General features: G+C 38.2%; 1 protein-coding gene across 2 annotated transcripts in view; it reads left to right on the top strand.

Annotated features, from left to right (window-relative positions):
• Nucleotides 1–19,390, top strand: part of RAPH1 (Ras association (RalGDS/AF-6) and pleckstrin homology domains 1) — a 73,421-nt gene extending 54,031 nt beyond the window's left edge. For both annotated transcript variants that reach the window (XM_026696750.2, XM_026696751.2), the window contains 8 exons: nucleotides 1,578–1,699; nucleotides 3,390–3,455; nucleotides 3,964–4,107; nucleotides 5,472–5,582; nucleotides 5,959–6,057; nucleotides 8,218–8,338; nucleotides 11,473–11,618; nucleotides 12,773–19,390. In XM_026696750.2, the coding sequence (XP_026552535.1) occupies nucleotides 1,578–1,699; nucleotides 3,390–3,455; nucleotides 3,964–4,107; nucleotides 5,472–5,582; nucleotides 5,959–6,057; nucleotides 8,218–8,338; nucleotides 11,473–11,618; nucleotides 12,773–14,725 (2,762 nt within the window). In that variant the 3' untranslated portion in view covers nucleotides 14,726–19,390. The remainder of the gene's footprint in view (nucleotides 1–1,577; nucleotides 1,700–3,389; nucleotides 3,456–3,963; nucleotides 4,108–5,471; nucleotides 5,583–5,958; nucleotides 6,058–8,217; nucleotides 8,339–11,472; nucleotides 11,619–12,772) is intronic.
• The last annotated feature ends 530 nt before the right edge of the window (nucleotides 19,391–19,920 follow it).

Consider the following 19,920-nt stretch of genomic DNA (forward strand, 5'->3'; position numbering starts at 1 on the left):
CAGTTGGTGTAGTAGATTGGACCTGGACCCCATGTCAGTCTCCATTCCACAGATCCTGGACTTTTTACAAGAGGGTCCAGACAAGGGGCTAGCCCCTAATACTATCTGGAGACAAATGGCTGCCTTGTCCTCAGTGCTGACTTATGGGGACTTGTGCACCACCTGGTAGTGCGTTCTTTCCTAAGGGGGGGTAGTTAACTTGAAAACACCTGTTGTACACAGGTACCCAACTTGGGACTTGTTTAAAGTTCTACATGCCCTCACCTTAGCACCTTTTGAGCCACTTAGGTCTAAGAGTCTGCGATACCTGTCATTCAAGGTTACCTTTTTAATGGCCAGGCAAATATCAGAGCTGGCTGCTCTCTCCATCAGAGAGGAACTTTGCACCTTCTATACAGACAGGGTGGTTCTATGTCTAAATCCCTCCTTCATCCCCAAGATCAACTCCTAGTTTCACCGGGCCCAGGAGATAGTGCTGCCAAACTTCTGTGCAGGACCTTCTCATTTACTGGAACAGAAATGGCACACACTGCACGTGAGGACAGCACTATGTAGATATATCAAACGAACTCCACCTCACTGCAAAACTTAATCACTGTTTGTCTCATTTCAAACATCTTCTCTAGGTTCAGAGGTCACTTTATTGACCATAGGCTGTTGGATAAGGGCATGTATAGCCAAGGCCTATGAGACACAGTCTATTCCGGTCCCCAGATGATTAACCGCCTATTCTACTCGAAGTGCTGCAACTACAGCTGCTTGGGCGACGCAGGCCTTGATTGAAAAGATTTGCAGGGCGGCGACATGGTCTTCACCATCTCCCTTTGTATGCCACTATAAGCTGGATACATTCACCTTGGCTGAGGCTGCTTTTGACAGGAGGTGCTTCAGTGAGTGCATGTCGATAGGGGGACTCAGGACCAGACCAATTCCTGCCCATAGGGACAGCCAGGCTTTGGTATGTCCCATGTATGTATTCTCCAATCGACATGCTGGAGAAAGAGCGTTGTCTTACCTGAACGCTTCTTCTCAGCACAGCGATAGAGAATCTACTCCCCCCGGAGGCAGTCAAGTCCCTCATTCAGGATAGGAAGAGCCAACGCCACCAAAAAGTCCTTCAGATAGCTGCGCTTCGTCGTGAACTAGGAAAGTGACAGTTGACAGAGGGGTGTGGTTCAAAAAAAAAAAGGACTCAGTTTCTGGGCAGAAAGACGTGTATCTACCCCATGTGTGGATTCTCTATCGCCGTGCTGAGAAGAAGCGTTCAGGTAAGACAACGTTCTTTCCATGAAATTATTATAATGAATACACACACATTCATTTATATGCAAAATAGGTTTGTAGAATATGTTCTCACAAGTAAAAAGTGCATATATTTATTTATGCATTATAGAAACCATATAATTGGAAAATTGACTTTTACCTGTCTTTAGTAAATATGAAATATACATGTTCTTCAATTTTACTTTTTCATTAATATGCATTGTCATATGACATTAGGGAAAGGACTTTAGTCTATAAAATTAGATGACTTGATTTTGAATTTAAAATGGTTTTATATTTCCGTAACTATGCAGAGAGGATTTTTGAAGACCATGAAAATTTAGTTGAAAACCTCCTGAACTGGACAAGAGATAGTCAAAACAAACTGATGTTTGTTGAACGTATTGAAAAATATGCCCTTTTTAAAAATCCCCAAGTAAGTATAATGCTTTCCATCAATCTTGTATTATTGTCACAGACCAGAATAAAAATAAAAATTTTTAAAATAAAATAAAACAAGACATAATGTATTATGTATTAAAATTAATGGTGAGATCATCAATGGGTAGAAACATGTCAGATCCAGTGTATCTGCCATTCTTCAATGGAAGAAGAAGGGGGGAGTTGGTACAAGTAATCCTTTTTGATGTAACCTGAATATCTTAAGTCTTGTATTGAATCTGTATAACTTGCACATGATATACAACTGGGGACTGGAGCCAGATGTCTGGAAACTTGTCACCTCTTGGAGAGATAGCAAGAGGAGAAGGGACCATAAAAATTCCAGCTCTGAAAGAAACTTCCTGGGAAACTATTCTAAGATACGTTCCCAGAAAAGAAGGGGTGGGGAATTAACATGTTGTCTCTTTGTTTGACTAAATCCACATCAGAATAAGGGATGGGGTTCTAACTCTCTTTATCTATTACTGTATGCCTGGAAGCATCTTAGATTCTGCTTTGACTACTACCTGGTTCATTTCCTTTCAATAAAGAATTCCTTTTGAAGTAACTAGCTTTCCGAAGTTCATTCTTATCAGTTGAAGGGGAAAAGTCCGGTGCTTACAGGGGGGGAAAATAAGTGTGTGCACATGTGATCTTATTGTGCAATTAACCTTGTCTCATTCTGAAGGGCAATATTAGTTCATTCAGAAAATAGACTGCCTGTGATTTTTTTTGTTCCTTCATAGCTTGTAAATGTATGTTAAAAAGTGCCTTATGGGGCTATTGTCAATTAAAAAGAGGAAATGTAAAAAGCTTGTTTTATTGATAGAGGGTTTTTATATCCTTTTTTGTATGTTGCCTTGATTATAAATTATTTTTATATTTTGAAGAAATCACTCCTAAGTGAATTTGGATTATAGAGCATTTAATTATAGAATAAATACAGTCTGAAAAATAAATTCTTTAATGGTGAGAAAGAGATGATGATTTCATTTTTAGAAGTACATAGAATTCTAAGATACATTCCCAGAAAACGAGGGGGGGGGATTAACATGTTGTTTCTTTGTTTGACTAAATCCACATCAGAATAAAGTTCTAACTCCCTTTATCTATACTGTATGCCTGGAGGCATCTGTATGCCTGCTTTGGCTAGTACCTGGATCACTTCCTTTCAATAAAGAATTCTTTTTGAAGTACCTAGCTTTCAGAAGTTCATTCTTATCAGTTGAAGAGGAAAGAGTCTGGTCCTTACAATAAAGCTATTTTTTCTACTTTTGAACATCCATTGTGGCTTAAACATCCTTTGTGGTGGTTGTTTTTATATGCTTAATGCATTAAAATTTATTAAATATAATTTATTGAAACCATAACTATGATCTGAAAGGGAGTATTTCTTAAATTTATTTTGATTTTCCATTCCCTTCCTAATAATATTCTGAGAAATATTAAAAAATGTATTTGCATTTAAATTTTTGACCAGGTTTTTGTATCTGGGAATAAACATGCTTGCCTTAACCTGCCTTTAGATTTCATATTATTCCCATAAATTTATATATGTTTCCATATAGAAAAGATTTGTTCAAAAATAGCACTCTATTAGCATCAGGAAAAGATGAGACTCAGATAGCTATTTCATTTCTATTATTTTACATCGGTCAACTGTAGCTTCTATTTCTCTATTGCAGAATTATCTTCTTGGGAAAAGAGAAACCTCTGAAATGGCAGACAGGAACAAGGAAGTACTACTGGAGGTAAGTTGATAAGAGGGTAACCACTTCACTATGAGCCACAAAAAGGAAATCTGCTGCATTAATATCTTGAAACAGTCCAGAACTCACCCACAGAATTCAACTAAAATCTGTCTGCCACGTGAAAAATAATGAAGAATATTGTAGTATTCATCTGCCATAATTAAGATGTTCGATGAGGAAGTGTTAGTTACTTAGAAATAGGAACAAACAGAAACTTGGAATAGTGGAAAAGTAGGTTTTTCAGAAAAATGTTTTTCCAGAATACTTTCTCTACCTCAGCATGCTTAAATGACTGAGTCTTATACCAGGATTAGGGAGCTAAACTTGTTTCCCTGCTTAAGTCATCCAAGTCCCCATAGGCCAGGATACCTATCCTTTTGGGCTGAAGTTCCCCATCCTCATTCTAAGAGATAGAAAAGGAAAGACTGAATAGACAACTAACACAAAAAGGTTTCTTGTTAATTACATAAAGTTCATTTTTCACAATTCCTTTACCCATATGTTCTAGGAGTGTTTTTGTGGAAGCTCAGTAACAGTGCCAGAAATCGAAGGAGTCCTGTGGCTGAAAGATGATGGTAAAAAATCTTGGAAGAAGCGTTACTTTCTTCTGCGAGCTTCTGGAATCTACTATGTTCCAAAAGGAAAAGCAAAGGTGAAATCTCTTTTGAATCTCATATAGTGCTCGTCTTTTCAAATGCGCTTGACTGCAACTTTTACTACCGAAAACACACTGTAAAATGCACTTTTATGGTTTATTTATGAAGCAGTCATCAAAATATCACATTGCACTGGGAATGTTCAAAGCTGAGCTTTCACTTTCAAATTGACTAGTGGCCTGAAAAAGATTATACACACACACACACACACACACACACACACACACACACCTATAGCTTCTGTTATGATTGCTGGAATATGCTTGTTTCATCTAGGTTCAGCACATAATTTTTAAACATTGTGGTGATGGAATCCTGAAATCATATATATATATGGATTTATATGGATTTATATGGATTTATATGGATTTATATATATATATTGGATTGGATATATATATATATACACACACATACCCCAAAACTTTGTTGGACAATATTGATGTACAATATTGATGATTTCTTCCAAAGCTGGATCTATCTGTTAAAAATTCACCTAATCTTTAGAGGATATCATTAAATAATGGATAATTGATAATTACTATAAAAAAGATACATCATTTGTGTATGCAGTGAAACCTTTATTAAACAGACTCTGTTTAGGAGACTTCAGATACATCTGACCAAATTTCTGGCCAGACTTCCTTCAAAAATAATGGTCTTGTACCCAAAATATAGTAATACAAATGAGGCATTTAAATTTTTATTAATGATATGTTTATGTAATATACCATGATGCAGATCTCTGAAGAGGATTGTGATTTGTATCATTTGCATATTGGTATTCCCCTCATTTGTGAATAATAGACAAGCCATCCCCCTCATATTTTGGAATGAGAGGTTGAAATAGTGGTTAAGATGTTGGCCTGGCACTGGGAAGAGTTAGGTTTTGCTCTACCATCTATCACAAAAGCTCATTAGATTGGTAACTTTGCACCAGCATTCACTCTCAGCCCAACCTGCTTCACAGAGATGTGCTGGAGAAAAAGGAGACAATGCTTTATGCACTTAAACAAAAAGACAAAATATAAATTTCATCAATAAATAGAAATAACTAATGTTTCTGTTATATAAAGGTTGTGCAATTCATTTAGTTGAGAATGTACAGTACTGTGCAAAAGTGGTATAAATTAAGAATGCTTTCAGAAATAGAAGTGTTAATAGTTTATTTTTATCAATTAACAAAATGGAAAGTAAATGAACATAAGAGAAATCCAAATCAAATCAGCATTTAGTGTGCCCAAACAAATGTATTGTACTTTTGTATAGTACTATATATAGACAGTAGCCTTGACAGAATTGACATTTGTTGATATGATTTGTCCTCTTTGTCCATGACCAAGTATGTCATTATTGATAGGTCTCACGAGATCTTGTGTGCTTTCTTCAATTGGATCATGTTAATGTTTACTATGGACAAGATTATCGCAACAAGTACAAAGCTCCTACAGACTATTGTCTGGTACTAAAGGTAACTATTGACTTAATTCTTCTGATGTGATAAATAAACATTGAAGAAAACTGTCCATAACTTCATGCAATTTGTTTCTATCTGCTATGGATTTCATGACATGACATCTATATCATCTTGAACTGTTTTCGTTTAAGAAGATTTAAAGTTTCTTTAACATTAATCCAAGTACAGGTTTTATTTCCCTATTAGAAAAAAATCACAATATCTTCATTTTATTTGGAAGATTTATTCTAATCTTTTTATGAAAACATAGCATACAGACAATAATAGTGTCAATTTTGAATATGCTTCAGCTGTCTCCGTTATGATTAATTTTAATTCTGTAAATACTTATTTCAATCTGATCAAAATAGATTAAATATTTCTCTTTCAGCATCCCCAAATTCAGAAGAAATCTCAATATATTAAGTATTTATGTTGTGATGATATCAGAACCCTTCATCAGTGGATAAATGGCATCCGTATTGCTAAGGTATTACCTCCTTCTGTCCATGTTTTTCTTTAAGCATTAATTCTATATTAGAATAACTCTTAGTTTTATCCACTGCAATTTTGGGAAACTCTTGAACCAAATTTGTTATCTTTTTCTACTTTAATTATTGCCCTATTCTGCCCTCTTAATATGAACAGATTAATACTAATTAAATCAAGCCAATATCATGGCAGAATATAATTTTATCTGAAATATGAATAACTGAAAAAGGGAAAATAACCAAGCAGTAAATATACTGGTGTTTTATTCTCCTGCCTTGAACGAAGTGACAGATAAAAGCTAGCTGGTTCAACCTTGCCAGTAATTAACCCTTTTTAGGGTGTTTTTCTGTACTCTAGATCAGTGGTTGCCAAGCGGTGGGCCGTGAGAAAATTTTGGTGGACCGCAGAGAAATCTCACCTCTAGAGCACCCTCCCAAAGCAATTAATCCAGGCTGCACAGAAACCCAAGGCTGCGCTTCCCACATGGCCCATGAGAAGCCTCCCCGCCCACTCACTCCTTACCTGGCAAACTTGCCTGCTAAATTGCTATTTTTCCTTTTTCCGACCATCAGCTGTTCTGCTGTGCCGGGAGATTTAGATTAGCTAGGAAGCAGGAAATGGTTGGATTTCTTGCTTTCTAACTAGACTTTAGATCTTTGGCTCTGCTTTTAAGCATACCCAAACCTCCCTTAGGACTGAAGGTTCTATTATTCAGAGCAGACTCATGGCAAGCAAATTGTGACAGACTGAGCTAGCCGATGGCAGATAGATAGATTTCTAAATGACTCTGTGATTCTTTGAGCAACTCAATCTGCCTGCCTGCTTTGCCTGATTTTGGGCAAAAGTTGCTCTATTTTATAAAAAATCCAATATTTATATATTTATAATATTTACATATAAGCCATGCACAGCCAGTCACATGATCACCAAGCCACACCGACAAATTAGGCCACGCCCACAGAACAGGTTAGGGTTGCCTGGGATTTAAAATTATGAGATTGGTGGTCCCTCAGGTCCAAAGATTGGCGACCCCTGCTCTAGATGGCAGTGAGTATCAATTTACAAACATTCCCACCTATGATCCATAGCAAGGCAATGCACAATAACAAAGAATAAGGAGTGTGAAACAAAATGCAATGACTACAATAAAAATCAAAATTGACAGTGGATGTTTTACCAACAAATGACTTGAACATAAGAAAAAGAACCCAGAAAGTTTCCATTAGCTAATCTATCACTAACCACTAGACTACTTTGATTGGGACGGAGGGAGGGGAGACACACACACACACACACAGGGAGGGAGGGAGGAAGGAAGGGAAGGACACACACACACACAGGGAGGGAGGGAGGGAGGGAGGGAGGGAGGAAGGAAGGAAGGAAGGAAGGAAGGAAGGAAGGAAGGAAGGCCATCAGCACCCATCACTTCCGGTAGTAGCCAGGCTGCAGCCTCCCAATATCCCTTTCCCTGCCCTTTGATGCTAAAAGCATCTTCCACTGTACCCCTAACATCTCAAGGGACACGAAAGAGATAACTTTACAATTAATGCACTTTCTGAAGAATGAATGATAATTTACCATGATTGTGCAGTGTGTTTGTCTTTGACAAAATCTGAAACACAATCCCATTACCCATATACCTTTTCTTCTTTAAATTGATACTTTTTCTTAACAGTACCGTTGTAAAATTAGAAAAGTCTGTTTGACTCAGCTTAAATGTAGGCAAAATAACTTGAAGGCAATGCCAGGATTTTCTGGAAACAAAGGAGGGGGAAAAACTTCCTGGTGCAAGTTTGAGGCAATTTCTTCACCCAATCATACTGAAACTTAAGGGCAACATCTCTGGCTATTTTCTAAGTATACCAATCTCTTTCAGATGAAGAGGGTTGCTCAGGCTGCCTTCTTGTGCAACCAATGGATGGAACCCCTTTATTTGTCACAAATATATTCAGGTTTTAACATTTTTATTTTATTTATTTATTTTATTTCTAATCAATTCAACAATAATTCTGAACCTCTTTTTTGACATATCAAAGTTAAAAAGAAACATTCTAATACTTGCTTTCATCGAAGAGTGTGCAGTGGGATTGTCCTGGGTTTGAGTCATACAGCTGGAAATGTTGTAACAAGCAGCATTCATATTTCATATTTTGTACAGTATGGGAAGCAATTATATATAAACTATCAAGAAGCTCTGAAAAGGACAGAATCAGCATATGATTGGACATCCCTGTCAAGTTCCAGTATTAAGTCTGGATCCAGCTCATCTAGTTTACCAGGTAAGCTCCAACAGACCAATTAATAGCTGTTTCTGTGTATAATGTATATATGTATTGATTCAGTGGCTAATGAAAATATATGTGTTTCTCTTTCTCTACCTCATCCCCTTCGGTATCAAAATTATGCCTGGAGTCTAATGTGGAAGCAAAATATGCAATCTGCTTTTTAAAAATAGTGATTAGGAGTAGTCCATGTGGACTTTTTAAGAAAATATCTTGTTAAAATATAGTCCTTCACTTACATCAGTTCATTTAGTGATCATTCAGTTACAACAGCACTGAAAAAAGATGACTTACGACCATTTTTCACATTTAGGACCTGTCAGATCCATGTATCTGTCATTTCTTCAATGGAAGAACGCAGGGGGTGGTGGGGACTGATAAAGAAATCCTTTTTGATGTAACCTGAATATATTTAATCTTATATTGAATTTGTATAACCTACACATGATACAAAGGAGGGATGAAAACCAGATGCCCAGAAATCTATCACTTCTGGAAAAGATAGCCAGGGATGAAGAGACCATAAAAATTCCACAGTGAGATGTGCCCTAGGAAACTCTGGAAAAGATCGCTCTAAAAAGGGGGTGTGGGAATTAACATGTTGGCTCTTTGTTTTACTAAATACACATCAAGGGGAGGGGTTTTAAACTCCTTTGTCTATCTCTGCATGCCTGAGAGACCTTAGACACTGCTTTTAATCCCTACATGAATTGTCTCATATCAATAAAGGATTCCTTTTGATACGTTTAGTTTTCAGAAGTTCATTCTAGTTGATTGAATGGGAAAAGTTCTGTAGCCTGACAAGACCATTGCAGGATCTCTATGCTCACATGATCAAAATTCAGGCATTTAGCAATTGAGTCATATTTATGATGGTTGCAGTGTCCTGGGGTCATATGATCACCTTCCGACAAGCAAAGTTAATGGGGAAGCCAGATTCATTTAACCAGGAGTGGAATTCAAAAATCCCAACAACTGATTCTCTGCCCAGTTGCTGGGTGGGCGTGGCTATGGTGGGTGTGGCCTACCAGAACTTTCCCAGAGTCAGGAGGCCTTCCCCAGAGTCGGACGCTTCCCTCGGGTCTCTGGGAGGGCGAAAATGGCTTCCCCTGGGCTCCGGAAGTCCTCCAGAAGCCAGAAACAGGCCCACTTCCGGAACTTCCGGGAGGGCTGTTTTTCACCTTCCCCAGAGTCCAGGCTTCCCTCAGGCCTCTGGGAGGGTGAAAATGGCCTCACCCGGGCTCTAGAAGCCGGAAACAAAACTTCCAGGAGGGCCATTTTTTGCCCTCTGCGTGGACCCTGCCCTTACCTGCATCCAAAATGGGCAACATGAAACTCTGGGGAGGGGAGGGGAGGGTGGGGCCAGCCAGTCGGTTCACCTACCAGTTCAGCGAACTAGATGTAAATTTAACATCTGGTTTGCCTGAACCAGCTGAATCCCACCCCTGCACTTAACACCTGTGGTACTAATTTAACACTTGCAAAGATTCACTTAACAACTGTGGCAAGAAAGGTTGTAAAATGGAGCAAAACTCACTTTACAACAGAAATTTTGGGCTCAATTGTGGTCATAAATTGAGGACTACCTGTAATTTTTAATTTCATTTTTTATCAGTCAATTGTCTTAGCAGATTTTGGAAATGCTGTAAATGTAAATGTTTCTTGACTTCAGAAACGTATTTGTCAGTTTACTTGGAAACCCACTGAAATAAACAATCCACCAGTTGTTCCTCCTCAAAGTTTTTACTAGATTTGCCAGTGACACTCTCTAGAAGCCAGGCACTAAGCTTGAAATTAGCTTGATAGATGAGAGGAAGGGTTAAAAATATAGAATGAATTTAATAGACACAATAAGTTTATTTACAGTCCCAGACCAAACACAAAGAAAGACCGGCACATAATACAGCAAGCATAAAAAAAGAAATTTTAAAAAATGAGAAAATCCTAAAGCAAGTAGCATCTAACAATACCACAAGGGAGGATTTAGATGATTTCTATCAGCTATAGCTATTAATTAAAAATGCAACTTTCTTAGTTTCTGAAGAATGGTAACCTAGGGGAAAGGTAACAATCTCCTGATTGCAATAGCAGTTAAAGTTATTGACAATTGGACATATTAAACTTAATTGTCATTCGGTGATCAATGGACATTTTGATAGCATGTGTGAAATAGATTCTATCTGAGAACAGAAACAGAAACAATTTCAGTTTTCATATGGGAGGTTAGAACTTTTGTCTTTAAATGATTTAATAATACTTGGGACAGAATTGATATCAAATTATCCTATAAAGTTAGCAATAGCAAGGGAAGCTTAGTAGAGGAAGATGTAAAAGTCTTCACCAAAGAAAAAGTCATTTGCTCATATATAGAATTAGAGTTTTATGGTTTGATAATGATACATGGGAAAGGTCTTGGCTGGCCCCAAGTTTTTTTTAGCATGTCTGCTAAAAAGCAGATATAATTTAAAGTTATGTGAATTGAAGTATTCAAGTAATGGCTATTGCACTAAGTTCTGCTTTGAGTAGACTACAACTGAGTTTCTTTGTGAGATTCTATGTAACAAACTGTCATATTCAGATAAATGAAAACTGTTTAAAGAAGGACAATGAAGATAGTAAATGGACTAGAAACTAAGTCTTATGAAGATAAACCAAGAAAATGGAAAAATAGAGCATTTTTTAAGAATCATGTAGAAGAAAGTGTTCAGGCACTGATTAATTACCTTACAGAAAATCAGCTTCTGGTTCATTATTTGGGGGGAATAAAAAATGTTTTTAAAGTGGAACCAAAGGATAAATTCAAACAAAAACTACAGCAATTTCAATTAGGACTACTTTAATTTAGAAGTCTTCATTGAGCTTGATATGACCTAAATGATACCTTTTAAATTGGTGATTAAGTGAAGAGAATCTGTACATTGAGAGTATGTTTATATGACTGGCATCAAAATAAGATTTGGTTTTTGCTTTGTCTTGCTCTTTTCCTTCCCCAAATTTAGTAACGTTTTATTATATACCATCCAGTTCACCATGGCAATATAGAGTGATAGTGCTCCATCTAAGCCACTGTAGTTGTGAATTTTTTTAATGAGGACAAAAATTTCAAATATTTTTCATATTTCTTTTGACAGAATCTCAGTCCAACCATTCAAATCAGTCTGACAGTGGAGTTTCAGACACTCAAACAGGACATGTCCGTTCCCAAAGTATTGTTAGCTCCATCTTTTCAGAAGCTTGGAAGAGGGGAACTCAGTTGGAAGAATCTAGCAAGATCAACGTAAGTATAAGCATTGTTACGAGGGAATGTTCCCATTACAAAATCTGGACTTGTTTGAAGGTCCTGGGTTTTTTTAATGCAAAATGCCAAAGTGCAAAGTGTAAGCCAACAAAGCCTCCTGATTTCTGAAAATGGTGGGGAAAAGTTGCTTGAAGTCCCCCATTGGTTTCCCTGTCCCCTGATCCCCTGTGTTTCATGCTGTGTTTTTGTTCTTGTTTTTCCTGTTGCCCTGCAGTCTCATGTGGCAAAAGCAAAACCTGGAACAGCTCTGTGCTCCACTGCAGTGATGGCTTAAGCCAGGGGTAGAGTTAAGGTCAGGGGCTTTGTTTGAACTATTAACCTGGGGGAATGATGCAACCCAAATCATGCAAACTAACTTTTCCCGAGTTCTAATCTTTACATTTGTTGATCAGTTCACAAGTGCTTGAAGCTCTCCTAGTTTAATTTGACCCTGTCATGCCACTCACTGTGTAGTTCTGGTTTAGCCTGGGTTACATTACCCAGAATGAAAGATCTCCAGTATGCTATTGCTTGCCAAACTTCAGATCCTTTTTTGTAATGGAATTCTTGGCTTTATAATATTTAACCGAAAGCATTGCATAATCAGGAAGACAAGGCATTCTTTAATGTGGATTTCCTTATTTCGGTTCCATACAAACATGCCTTAACTTACTGAAATTACCTTAACACCTTGACCAGAACTTATCAATACCTTCTGTTCTGTTTCTCTCCTTGACTATTTATTTCTTCCCACAAAATATTTGTGCATGCCTTTCTTTATGCTATCATATGGAGGTTTTGATAGTTTTCACTCTGCGTTCACTCTATTGATCATAATTGCTTGTTCACATATTTTTTCAGCTCTTCAGCATAGATTTTTTTTCTAGAATTGTGAAGGAATTCCACTTTGAAATATCCCAAAGGGAGATTTTTTGCAATGTCCACAGTCCTTAGTGGAATTGCGATCCCACACGAGCTGCTGTGTAGTTTTTTTGTCTGTAACTCTTATTTGTTAAGTTAAATGACACTTTTTCTTCAGGGTTTCATAATTCAGCTTAATTGGGTGTATTGAGCACACAGGATCATAATTGCCAGTATAAATGATATTTGCATGAATTTGTTTTTTGAACATTTTGCTTTCATTTCTCCTTTAGGCTCGAATGGACTCAATAAACCGACCTTTCACTTCACTTGTATCACCTTTATCTCCACAAACTAAAATAGCTACTCCATATTCAGCATCACAACCATCACCTCCCCTTCCACCTCCTCCACCTCCCCCACCTCCACCCCCACCTCCTCCACCTCCACCTCCTCCACCTCTTCCTGGTCAGTCTGTGCCATCTGGAACCAGCTCAGCAACAGTGTTTGTGAAATATAGCACTATAGCAAGACTACAGAATGCCTCTCAGCATGGTGGGCTTCTCTACAAATCACCTATCACAATACAGCAGCCACCATCCCCACTCCCGCCTCCAGGAATACCTCAGAATTTAGTACCTCCAAATGGTATAGTCCCACCCCCGCCTCCTCCACCTCCTCCCCCTACCCCAGGATCAGCAATGGCACAGCTCATGAAACCTGTGCCTTCCAACCCATCAGTACCACTATTCACACAGCCACCTCCTCCTGCTCCCGCTCTCAAAATTCATCAAGTTCACCACAACATTGTTCAATCTGCAATTTTGCCACCTCCACCACCTTCAGGGCCAGCATCACCACTGCCACAAGCTCCTCCTAAGCCTACTATGACTCTCCCTACACAAAACAGTGCAAAATCTATCTCGGTAGTCATGACACATCCAGTACCGCCGCTTCCTGTTCCTTCAGCAGTAAAGAAGCAGCCAAGTTTAACCACCCCACAAATTCCATTGTCTCCTGCCTCACTAGGTCCGTCTCCTCCACCTACTCTGCCAAAGCAACAGAATCACTCTAGTAAGCTTCCTCCCTCTCCACAATCTCCTGTGCCATCCTTTGTGAAGCAAATAGCCAGCCAGTTTCCCCCTCCTCCCATGCCAGCTTCAGAGCCCCAGCCTTTAAAACCTGTCCCTCTGAGTGTACCACCTCAATCTCCTCCAGCTGTAAAAGCCAAGCCAAAATGGCAGCCAACCTCTGCTCCATCCCCTGATTTTCCCCCTCCACCCCCTGAAAGTAGCCTAGCATTTCCTCCTCCACCTTCTCCTTCTTCTCCATTGATAGTATCCCCTACACCAGATAAGTCAGGAAGTTCTCCAGTCAAAAAAGGTAGTAAGACTTCCAGTCCAGGAGGAAAAAAGCCGCCTCCTACACCTCAGCGCAATTCCAGTATAAAATCAAATAGTTCAATTGAGTCCAGTGAACCTAAGAGACCTTCAGTGGATGTCTTAGTTAGCAAATTTGCACATCCCCCAGAGCCCTCGGGATCTCCTGGTAAGGAATCCCCAATTCCACCAGCTGCTCCTCCAAAGCCAGGAAAGCTCTGCCTGCCTATCGTTCTTCAGCAGGCAGGTATTTCAACAAAAGCACCTGCCACAGGAGCACTAGGCAAGGGTGCTGCCGAGGAATTTCCTTCTCCTCCATCAGATTCAGACTTTCCCCCTCCACCACCAGAAATCGATCTTCCTTTACCTCCCGTAGAAATTCCTGCTGTCTTTTCAGGCAATACCTCACCAAAGGTTGCTGTCGTCAATCCCCAACCTCAGCTGTGGTCTAAGTCATCTGGGAAGAAAGCTCCCCCTCCAACACGTCCCAAACGCAATGACAGCACCCGTCTCACACAAGCAGAAATGGTGGAGTCGCAGGTTGTTGTCAGTGCACAAGTGCCCACCTCACCCAAGTCCGGCCTTAGTGTTCAGCCTGGTTTTCTGGCTGATTTGAATAGGACTCTGCAGCGTAAGTCCATCACTCGACATAGCTCCCTGTCCTCTGCCCGGATGTCCAGAGCTGAGCCAACTGCTACAATGGATGACATGGCCTTGCCCCCACCCCCACCAGAACTTCTGACAGACAAGCAGAAGACCAGCAACTTTGGAGGTAGTCATATATTAGGCTATGCAACCTTACGTAGGGGCCCACCTCCAGCACCTCCAAAGAGGGATCAAAACACCAAACTGTCCAGGGACTGGTGATATTTAGGAGACCTTTGCATTGCCAGCAAACCCTAAGCGGGACACATCTGGTACTGAGACGCCTCACCTTAATAGCTGTGAACTGAAGAAGTCTGTTTTAACAGTAGCCGCGGGTAGTGACTACATCCACTTCCAGAAACAGTCCCTAAAGCTTTGCTTATTTGTGTTCTATGTATTGGGATGAAGGATGGAATGACTACTACTTCAAAGTTCAAATACTTCATAAGGATTGGACCAAAATCTTTAACAATATTTTTCCTGCTGTTCAGGAAATAACTGTTGTTTGTCAGTGTGGGACATGTGGGTGCATGTATTATAAATGTAGGTATATAATATATTGTGAAATATTTTGTTGGAATTGTAGAGGCTCACCAGAATGTTTTTGTACATCTGTAATTGTTTCAGTCAACTGAGTTTTTTATCAGAAATTGGATGATGTGTTAGAAAAGCCATTTTTTTTTTTTTGGAAACAAAGATGTTGGGGCACCTTAGATCATTGGAAAATGTTGGTGACGGGTATGCAGGGCTGATAAATTCTGTCAGTCTCTGCGCAGAATTAATTGATTGAAAAAATTTGGACATAGTCTACCAAAACATGCTGGTTGTAATACTACCGAATAGAAATCCATATAGAGAAAAAGAAAAATGCTGTACAGTGGGGCTGAAGTTTAAGATGTTGGATAATAAAGGCATTCTGTTCTAGAATTCTTAAGGGGGGTAAGTCCTTTAAAATACATCAGAACTTTCTCCTGAATAAACACCGGTAGGATTGGGCTTAAACATAATGTTCTAGTAACATATTCTAAAGAGGAATGTGTAAGGAATTGAACATATTAGAATGTTGTGCATTAGAAACCAGATCATCATTCCCCAAACTCTCAGTGGGATTATTTGGACTGGTAATCCTCTATTTAAATTAACATTTAATTCACTGTCACATATATGTCTGTTTTGGTTAAGTAAAAATAGTGTATCATCAAATTACAAGTTTACATATAGGGGGTGCAACTCTCTCTTTCCCCCCTCCCCTCCTCGTTCTCTCTTCAGAATAAAATCTAATCAGACAAACATTACAAACTCTTAAAAGGAAAATTCTTTATGAACACTCAAAAGCAGTAAATAGTGAGGATGCTATAGCTTAAAAGAACATGGCAGATGAACACCATCAGGTAACAGCTTAAATCAAAAGAAAGTATCTGAGGAAGCAACTATAAAATTGTATTGAAAGGATAGTAGTGTGCATTTTGGTATAAAAACTAAACTCTAAGAGAAGCATTGGTTTCACCCATCCCACAATTTATGGCCTTTAAGTGAAATAGCTCTTCTTCCACTAAGATTCGTGGGTAAGTCAAATGCTAATTACAGAACCACTGTTTTAACCAGAAATATCCTAGAATGTATAAAACAACTTAAAATAACTACTGTGCATGTGCTGTGCAACACAGGAGATTGTAAAAATGTCTTTTAAAATTGGCAGTTGTAAACTGATAGTTCATGAAGATATCATCACTGAGTTACTAGTTTGGATTTGAGTTTGAACCCTCAAAGGTTAGCAGTCTCATCCAGCTATGGATGTAGCAACCAGATATTACTTCTGAAGATTAGACATTTAAAATGACTAAACACATACAACACACCTGGACTTCTGTTAGAATTATTACAAAAGGATTCGTTACAGAGTATTTGTTCTAGAAAGAAGTAAAAAGTGATCTTTTTTTCCTTTGTAGAACTTGGGTCATAAATAATTAACAACAGAAAAGTGGTGCTATGTCATCGGATGCTTGAATTATAGTAGATGATTTGCTCTGCCCCAGATGTATCCTGGGCATATTTTTCCTATTTGACAATATTTTATCTGAGCAATAATAATATACCATTTTGTGCATTTTTAAAGTACTGCTATTTAGAAGGCACTTTTTCTTTTTGTATCTTTCAAAGTGTTTGGGATTACAAAGTGTCCTTAACAATTAACCACATTTGCATTAGTGTACTTTAACACATATTTGGTTTGTCTTATGGTATGGTCTTTATTTTTTAATTTTGCTTTGCGAATGCATTGGTGCTCTGCCTTTTTATTCCCGTTGGTTGCTGCTGCTGCTGCCGCCGCCGCCACTGCTTGATGGCTCTGGGACAGGTCTAATTTTGTGAATATGAAACAGAGAGAATTTCTGTGGGACAGTTTGTTCACTGTTTCTTTGGAGACAGGCAATGAAGTACTGCCTGAATTCACTAATTGTTAACAAAATATTGTCATATGCAAAAAAATAAGCAGTACCTGCCTATGACCCCCCCCCCCAATTGTACTAGTTAAATATCTGAAGCCATCAAATTAAATTATGTGCCCCAAGGAAGACAAATTCTGTCTGATAGAGAATTTGACCTGGGCAGCAGCAGCAGCACAGGGATGCCTTTTTCCAGACTTGGTCTTTTAAAAAGAATATTAATATAGAACTTTCTTTCCTGGTTGCTCCCATTTTGCAGGTAGGTTTCTACACTTTCTCTAAGGATTACCAACATAATGGTCTCTTTACCTACTTTCTTTGCTCCTTTTGGTTAACTTCCTCTGGCTTTAGGACATCCCTGTTTCTGCCCTTGCACCTCTTCCTTTTTCAACCCTTCTCACGGGCCTTTGGTTAAGTATCTGAGAAGCATCACAGAAAATCAATTTGATTGGTTTTGAACCAAATAGGTAGGTTGCATTTTCGATTAGAATCATTGCCCTAATTAGTATATCCATTCAGTTAATTAGGCCTCAGTTCTGTATCAGATTGTTCAAGCATTCATATTTTCTTTTTGAATTAGGATTTTAAATACGTTCAATGTCTAACTCAGGGCTAGTTTTCTTCAAAAATTTTCCCCAAAAGGTTCTAACCCAGGAGATTATGGCATATTTTATTAAACTTTGAAACTGAGAAGTCAAAGGATAAGAATATTTAAGCCAGAGATGGTTAAATACCTAAATATCATGAAGAGAGAATGTCTGGATTATGGCTCAATTCAGCTTTTGGTGAATAAACATCTCATTTCCACTGGCATTTCTTTATTTGTTTGGTTTGTACATTGATCAGTAAAATATAAATCCGAACAGCTTTTTGGCCTTAAAAACTTAATTCTTAAGAGTTTTAGGTTAAAAAAAACAGGGTTACACCCAAAAACAAATTTGTTAGAATTATTTTGCAAGCAGGTATATCTAAAATGCTGTCTAATAACAATAGGATGAAATGATTCTTCACAATATTTTAAAGTGACTTCTATATGCTCTCTAAACCTATTAATAAATTATTCTTTTGAATAATTCTTGAAAATATATAAAAGCTAAAAATATTTTTAATATGATTAAACTATCTTTATTGAGAGGAATGTTACGACCAAAAAGAATTGGCATCAATACCTATGGCTGAGGTCCCTAGACAGGAAAATTGTGCATCACAATTATCTCTACTATTAACTATTTCTCTGTGTGTGCTGCATATGTTGTACATGTATATCTAGCCTTACATAAATGGGTGGTTGGTCCTGATACATTATAGCTGAACTGATTGTCATCTAAAACTATAGCTCTCATTTTGTTACAAGGAAAAAATGCTTGCCATATGTGGTATGGAACTTATTAGATAGCGAACTATTTCAATCATATCAGTAATCTAGTGTCTTATGTGATGTACACCAATGTTATTTGGTATCTGCTGCTTCAGTGTAGGGTTCAGTTAAAATTTGGTTCCTGGATTCCCATCAACTAATTATAATTATACTCTCTTCTTCCCTAATTCATACATTTGAAGCTTACAGAAGCTTCCACAAATGTAACAGGAAGGATCTGGATCTACATCTGGTTCATGTAGTACTTTCTTGCATTGTTATAATGACTGGCCTACTCTGCCTGGTGGAAATTAGAATGTGTAGATTGGAGAGTTAAGAGAACCTCTGTATAGTATTCAATGCTTTCAGCAGGACAGCCCCACAATATTGGGGATGACCTTGTCCAGCAAAGTAAAACAGGATAGTCTGCGGTAGTTCTCTCAAGAACTGCTTACATCTTCATGAATGCAGGCCATAGTACGAATGTTTTGGAAAACAAGGCTTCTGATCAAAATGGGTATTGCTTTTATTTTAATGTGGGTGTATCATTCTAAGGTACCTATTTGTGACTGCTGCAACATACCCCCCACCCCCAAATCTTTGTATTTTGTCATCAGAAAATGGGTAAGGTCAATACTTGTCTGCTTTTCCCTGCTTGCCTATTTTGTAATTGTAAATTTTAGGATTGTAAATTGTGGGAAAGAACATTTGATTTGTTTTGCAGCCATTGGACTGAGTCAGTGGTGGTGTTTCTTGTATCTGATTATGCACATGTAAACCACCAATGTTAAAACAATGATTTTGTCTGTGTAGCCAATGTGTGCTATATGCTTTACAGGAAAAAAATTGCACATTCTTTCCGAATGAGACTGCCTCCCCGTATCCTTTCCTTTTAAGAATGAAAGCTCATTGCAAGTAAGAACTTATGGTTGAGAAGAGCTCTTTCTATATAAATATTCTATAAATATGTACAAATATACTTTTTTAAAGCATGGGTAAAAAAATAAGAATGCATTCATGGAAAGAACTAAGAAATCATTATACAATGGAATATGCACAAGTCAATAAAGATATAGTTAAATTTGTCTGAGGTTGTTTCAAGAGATAATTTGCCTCTGCCCTAGAAGGCATCTACCTGGCAAAACTGCCCATCAGTATTCAGGAAATTCATATTCTTTCATATGAATAAATACCTTAAATAAAAATTTAAGATTCCTTCATCAGATAAATGGGAAATTAGTAACATGTTCTACCGTATCCAAATCTAGTGTTTCTTTAACAGAGAAGGTAGGGACAGAAGCTGAACAGTCAGACGCTATAGCATTATTTGCCATCTAAGCCTCCAAGAAACAAACATCATCAACTGCTGCTACTGTATTGGCTAATTTGTGCAGATATTGGGGGTCCTGAGCAGCTCAAAGTGAAGTAGAAGACCTTGCTGGTTGCTGCACAGGTTAATCAGTCAACTTTTAAACTTGTTGAAATAGTTTTCCTCTCCTTGTGGCTGTTCAGCTGGATTTTCTTATAGTAGAAGTTCAGCAAGGTTGAGATCACCACAGCTTATCCACCCAGGACCCACATAAAATATGTGCAGACTTCAGTTTCTTGTAAGCAGT

The sequence above is a fragment of the Pseudonaja textilis genome, chromosome 1 (assembly GCF_049901715.1).
Source record: "Pseudonaja textilis isolate UNSWEBS1 chromosome 1, rPseTex1.2, whole genome shotgun sequence".
NCBI lineage: Eukaryota > Metazoa > Chordata > Lepidosauria > Squamata > Elapidae > Pseudonaja > Pseudonaja textilis.